Source organism: Centropristis striata, chromosome 4, assembly GCF_030273125.1.
Source record: "Centropristis striata isolate RG_2023a ecotype Rhode Island chromosome 4, C.striata_1.0, whole genome shotgun sequence".
NCBI lineage: Eukaryota > Metazoa > Chordata > Actinopteri > Perciformes > Serranidae > Centropristis > Centropristis striata.
Window position 1 is genome coordinate 39,184,416 of NC_081520.1, and position 6,828 is coordinate 39,191,243.

At 35.3% G+C, this 6,828-nt stretch overlaps 1 protein-coding gene across 1 annotated transcript; it reads left to right on the forward strand.

The window, feature by feature from the left end:
- The first annotated feature begins 408 nt into the window (after positions 1-408).
- On the forward strand, positions 409-4,775 carry med29 (mediator complex subunit 29). The gene is made up of 4 exons (XM_059331445.1): positions 409-627; positions 743-801; positions 902-986; positions 4,250-4,775. Exons 1-4 carry the CDS (start codon positions 427-429, stop codon positions 4,475-4,477), a joined length of 573 nt encoding a protein of 190 aa, XP_059187428.1. The 5' UTR covers positions 409-426; the 3' UTR covers positions 4,478-4,775.
- Positions 4,776-6,828: the final 2,053 nt, after the last annotated feature.

Sequence of the window (6,828 nt, forward strand, 5' to 3'; positions counted from 1 at the left end):
AAACATGCCACTTACTTTTACGCACTATCCTCATTTTTCCTTTCTTGCTAATATCATATTTTATTTATGTCATTCCATCTTATCTTACATCTTACTTTATCTTAATGCACTTGCGAGTAATGCTTTTAGGGCTGAGCTGATCCTTTCTCTCATCTAATACATTTAATTGTACTGTTGACCCCATTACAACTACTACTACTACTAATAATAATAATAATAATAACAATAACAACAACAAAAACAATAATAATAATAATAATAATAATAATACATAATGAAAAATAATAATTTATAAAAATGGAAATGCAAAGTAGTGGTACAAAGAAAAGAGGCAACTTTGATAATTATGTAAATAGTATGTGGTGTTCAGAACTATTGGCGGTATATGTATGCTTTTATTTTGAGAAACACCGAACCGGATATTTTATGCTTCTTCTTCCGGCTTGTGTATTGAAGCCGGTCAAGATGGCGTCTCAGCAGCAGCAGGCTGGCGGGCCGATGTCTCAGCCCGGATTACAACAGCCCACTGCGTTACAACAGCAACAGCAGCAGCTGAGCCAACAGCAAGACTTTGACCCGGTTCACAGATTCAAGATGCTGATTCCGCAGCTGAAGGAGAGTCTGCAGGTAAAAAAAATGCCCAAAACATCTGATCACAGTAGCTCCCACTCAAATAACAATGTTTTACATTAATTACCTGCAGTAATGTGCCTTAAACCTAAAACTTTTTTTCCACTTCCAGAATGTAATGAAGATCGCATCCCTGAATTTGGCCCATAACACCACAATTGACAACGGCATGTAAGTTGACTGGTTGGGGCTGGAAGCTGTTATTGAAGCAAAGATGTTCTAGCAGCCAGATTTTTTATTTTTTTAATGTCTTTTCTTTCTTCTGGTTTAGCAAAAGCAGTGACACCTCGGTTCAGCGATTTGACAAGAGCCTAGAGGAGTTTTATGCCCTTTGCGACCAGCTGGAGCTCTGCTTGGTAAGACTTCAACAAAATTCCCAAATGATGTTAAAGTGGTCCCTTATTTTATACTTCTAGATTTTCTGTATAAATGCAAGTGGACCAATATAGTCATTTTTTGTAAATGTGAGAATACATTGAAGCAGTGATCACCATAGGGCCATCTGCAGTGGCTCCCTGGCTGTGACAAAAAAAAGTACATTTTAATTTTAATTTGTCATTGGTGTAGGCCCAAAGCAATTTGTATTCTTCAGTTGTAAAAATGTTAAGCTTATATACAGCAATAAAGCATTTCTTTTTAACGTACGGTCATGGAAAAAATGATTAGACCACCCTTGTTTTCTTCAGTTTCTTGTTCATTTTAATGCCTGGTACAACTAAATTTACATTTGTTTGGACACATACAATGATAACAACAAAGATATATCATAAGAGGTTAATTTAAGAGCTGGTATCTAGACATTTTCATGTTTTCTTGATAATAACTAAAATCATTATCAAGAAAAAACATAGATATCAGCTCTTCATTATTCAGTGGTTTAATATTTTTTTCCATGACTGTATTAGTCAACTTAAATGTGCATCATAGCTTACAAAAATCTTAAATGGCCTTAACCTATACATTTTGCCAAATTCAAGTCTAGTTTTGAGTTTCCGTAGCTAGACGAGCTTTCGATTACAAACTCCAAAATCAGATCAATAAATGCTAATTTTGACCAATTAGTCATGTTGGTAAACTAATTAGGGCCACAGGGCAACTATTGTTATACTGTGGATTTTTTCTTCTTACTCTTCCGCACACAATTTCGTCCCGCTACTAGTCGAAAAAAAATGAGCGAAAAAGGACAATAATTGAAGATTTTCAAACGTCTACTTCTCTGGCATAATTTCACCTAGAGACTCCATTTAAACTTTAAACAGTAGACACAAGTCTTGTGTATCGGTGTATTAATCCACGTTTCGATAGGTCATATAGTTTTTTATCAATCCCTGTTCAATGACCATGATCATTTTTGGAGAAATTCTGAGATTATAATGGGTGTGTATTGCACGGAATGTTCATGTCACAGTGTGTGACATCATCGCCAGAGTGTAGAGGGAGAGAAAAAAAATTCAAAAAATAAATTTGAAAACTGTACTCCAGGCCGCAAATTCCACTCTACATAAATAATTTATACGTGGAAACGTAGGAAAATTTGTCTTCTCACTCACAATCCTCTGGTAAAGCTGTCAGAGTTATAGTTTGGGCGTAGGACGCACAGATGCGCTACCAACACGCACCAACAGCCTCATTGGCTCCCATATTAAAAACGCAGGAAGATTTCTGTAGAAAAGTATATTAAACGTTTTTCAGATCGATCTTACAAAGCTATTTCTTAATTTTTCTTCACAAAAAACATATGTAGCTGTTCAGGAAGAACTCAGGACGCTCAAAGTGAAGTCGGATCAATGATAGGTATTATGGTTTTGCCAAAAATGCTTTCTGTTCGAGGCCAGAAATTCCAGTCTGTCCACCTCTGGCTACTGTTCCGGAACATTCGACAGCTGCAGTTAATTCTGTTGATTGCTCTACTCTGATTGCCTTTGATCCTTTGATGTGATTACAGTTACAGATACACACACACACACACACACACACACACACACACACACACACACACACACACACACACACACACACACACACACACACACACACACACACACACACAGGTAACTTTATGTGATTTTAGTTTCACACACACACACACACACACATGCATCACCTCATTTTGAGGTTAAAGGGCATAGGTTGCTGTATAAATAAATGATTGAAAAGGAAATAATAATAATTTGATAGAAGTTTGTCAGACATGAAAAAAGTAATAATAAAGCATTGCTCCTACATTAGAGTATAGATGAATGTAGGAATGTATACACTATAAGTGAGACAGTCCTTTTTTAAAGAGGTTTTCCATCCCTTAGTCAAAATATTAATGATTTATATTAACTTTTAAAATTGCAAATGCTGTACGGGCAGACCAAAAAGAATAACAAACCAAAAAAAAAAATGTAAATAGAGGAAATGCTGAAATGGGCCCACGGGTCATTAGTAATATCAGTCTAAATTCAGATTAAAAGGCTTTTTTATGTTGTTTTAAAAAGAAAAAATACTGTTCAAACATAGGTCTGAGTGAGGATAGTCGATACCTTAGGGTATTTACTGAAATAATCCAGTATAAAGTAATATCACAAATACAGTCAAATAATACCAGCATTTGCTGAAGTGATGCTGCAGCCACAACCCATAGAGTCCTATGTGAAGCAGTGCGCTGTTGAAAGATAGATAGATAGATTACTTTATTCATCCCCGAAGGGAAATTTGGTTGTCACAGCAGTCCGGTATTCAAGTACAATAAAATACGATAGAATAAAATACTGAGGTAGCATAAATAAAAACAATAGAAAAAAACACAGAATAGAACAAGGACACTTAAGAAGTTAAAAAAAGAAGATTAGTTGGTAGGTTGGCAAGATGATGGTAATAAAACTGGTGATATGATGGCAACAATGCTATAGTGACTAGACGGTATAATAATAATAATACAGTATATAATATATATAATATGTAATAATAAACAATATAAAAATAAAATGAAAAATATAAATAAAGTAATTATAAGTAAAATAATATATAATAATAGTAATAATAATAATAATAATAATAAATAAGGCCGGTAAGGCCTTATTAGGAGTTGGCAGTTGACCATGTAATGAAACCTTTTGGATGGAGGAGTGGTGGCGGCATTTTGCACAACTGAATGCTTTCACTCATTCGGTATGAAATGAAGTAGGAAAAAAGTATTGCAATGAATTTTTTTAAACAATACCCAGCTCTAGTCAGACCATAACATCATAGCCTACATGGCCATCTATGTGTTTAGATTAGATTAGATTAGATAAAACTTTATTGATCCCTTGGGATAGCTCCCTCAGGGAAATTGAGTTTCCAGCAGCAAACAGGTTAAAAAGCACACATAAGAGAAAAAGAACAATTTATATACAATAAATAAATAAATATGATATGAGATGGTTTTTAAATAGTCCTTATGTATGTCTTATTGTATTTGTTATTTGTTATTGTTACTGCTCCTTCCTGTCCTCAGTCCTCTGTCTTCCTGTTACTCCTCCTCCCCCAACTTGAGGAGTTGTACAGTCTGATGGCCTGAGGGACAAAGGAGTTGCACACAATTTGTTTACTGTATTTACCCCCCAACTGGCGCTTTGTCTCCTCTGTGCAGCGGCTGGCATACGAGTGCCTCTCCCAGAGCATCGACAGCGCCAAACATTCACCTAACCTGGTCCCAACAGCCACCAAGCCGGACACGGTGCAGACAGAGTCCATGTCTTACGCCCAGTATCTCGGCATGATCAAGTCTCAGATCTCCTGCGCTAAAGATATCCACAATGCTCTGCTGGAGTGCTCCAAGAAGATCGCAGGAAAGGGACAGCCTCAAGGAATCATGTAGACGCCGATTAACTTTGCCAACTCTTCCTACATCTGGTGACATTTTTGAGAAGGATGATGGATTTCATATTCAGATCCCAGTTTTGGTCAAGATGCTGTTTCATTTTGTCAAGATCCTGTATATTTGGTTACAACCTTTTTTTAAAAAGTTCTGTTCCTTGTAAACACTGTATAAATATTCCAGACAGTCATGTGCTAAGATGACCAGCAGATGGCGGCAGAGTTGTAACTGCCAACTCAATATTCACAAGTTTTTTTGTAGCTTATTTGTATTGTATATTAAAACCTTTGCACTGATACTAATGTTTTCTTATTACTCCAGACACACACACACAGAACTATCTGTAAATAACATTTGACTGATAATAAGGATGTAGTGTTGCAGTTGTAGATGCATGAACTGGCTTAAAACATAGTTTAATGTAACCATTTTATCTTATTAGTCTGCAGTAAAGTTTCAAAATATTTAACATTGGAAGTATTAAAAGATGATATTTACAAAGGCAGTAGAAGGAAGCATCTTTCCAATAAAAGCAGTCACATGAGTTGAGTAACAGCCAAGCTCTTGTCCTGTAAAAGAAGCTTCTGATTTACCTCCTATTGCAGCAGCAGTGTTGATATAATGGGGCCACTGAATAGTCAGCTGGTATAACCCTAGGGAATTAAAAGAGTTGGCTGTTTCAGGGGCTAGGAGAGGATATTAAGTGATTGTGCAGTACCTTTCCAAATATTCATACATTTATAGGTGATTTTCAGTGGTGGGAAGTAACTAAGTACATTTACTCAAGTACTGTACTTAAGTACAATTTTGAGGTACTTGTACTTTAGTTGAGTATTTCCATTTTATGTAACTTTATACTTTTACTCCAATACATTTAGAAGCACACATTGTACTTTTTACTCCACTACATTGAGCTGACAGCTTTAGTTACTTTACAGATTCAACATGAAAAAATACCATATATTTAATATGATGACACATTTATAAAACATAACAGTGTATTAAGTAGTTAACATTAGTCCTATCTGGACAACATTAAAATGCTACTTATATAAATGCATCAATATAAATAATCTTATAATATATTTAGAACATATAAAACAATCTGAGTGGGTTCATTCTGCATAACGAGTACTTTTACTTTTGATACTTTAAGTACATTTTGGTGCTGATACTTTTGTACTTTTACTTCAGTATGTTTTGAATGCAGGACTTTTACTTGTAGTGGAGTAAATTCACAGTGTTTTATTAGTACTTTTACTTAAGTAAGGGATCTGAATACTTCTTCCACCACTGGTGCTTTTTTAAAGTTTGTAGACTCATTTTTTCCATTAATGACTTATTTCAGAGCTTATTTCACCCCTATACAGTACCTGAGTTAATGTTTAACATCCCAAGAGGTTTTTACTTGAATGGCTCATCTTTCATGTTACATAAATGTACTAAGGAGTCAAGAAACTCAGGTTACAAGTGGATTCTGGTTGAGAAATATATTGGTCCTTGGTCCCTTCCTATCTGTATGTTGAAGCTCAGGGATTAATAAAGTCTGATATGCGAGCACGTGAGAGGGGAGCCGGGTGGGCCTGCAGCTGTGTAACATCTCAGACCAATCTGAGCTACTGACAAGTGCTTAGATCCAAAAATACTACCGTGGGTGACCAGCTACAGGCACAACAGGTTTATCACAGTACAAGCTCTCATTCCCTCTGCAGGCCCACAGGAACATGCAAACACAGTCAATCATTCTGCATTTGTAAACTGAGACACCAGGTATATCTTAATATTTTTATTTTCAGACAATTGCCTGTGTTGACACATACCTTATTTTTTAAAGCTTGAAAAATATACAAGAATAAAGCTTTAATTATTGAGAATATTCCAGGCGTCAAGATATGGTGCTAGGCAGCACAGAGTTCATCAGATGAAAAACAAGAGAAACCAAAGTAACATATAAAAAGGGAAGAGTATTGTTTTTCTTTTTACAAAGATTACAGCAGATATAATACATACATTTATCTAGAGCATCAGATACTAGATAATATATTACAAAAAGATGATTTAGACATTGTCTAAGTGCATTAGTGAGCTTCAAACACTATGTGTTTTGTTGCATTATAAAATGAAATAATGTGAGAAATGGACATCAGAATACCATACACAGATTTGATGATTTAGATGCCAAATCATATAAATTAATTGCTCTTTGACTGTAAATGTGTACTGATACAAGTAGTGCATACAACTTTATCACATACTAATGTATTTCTTATATTGTATGAGTTTATTTTAATCTGTGTCAACACCACTAGACCATTTTAGTTTTGTGGTTGTTAAGGAAAGATTAAGGACCC

Bases quoted from the DNA above. Each gene is read 5' to 3' on its own strand.
- med29 (XM_059331445.1), top strand. From the start codon at position 427: ATGCTTCTTCTTCCGGCTTGTGTATTGAAGCCGGTCAAGATGGCGTCT. The intron at 628-742 runs GTAAAAAAAATG...TTCCACTTCCAG, and splicing joins AGCTGAAGGAGAGTCTGCAG to AATGTAATGAAGATCGCATC. The intron at 802-901 runs GTAAGTTGACTG...CTTCTGGTTTAG, and splicing joins ACCACAATTGACAACGGCAT to CAAAAGCAGTGACACCTCGG.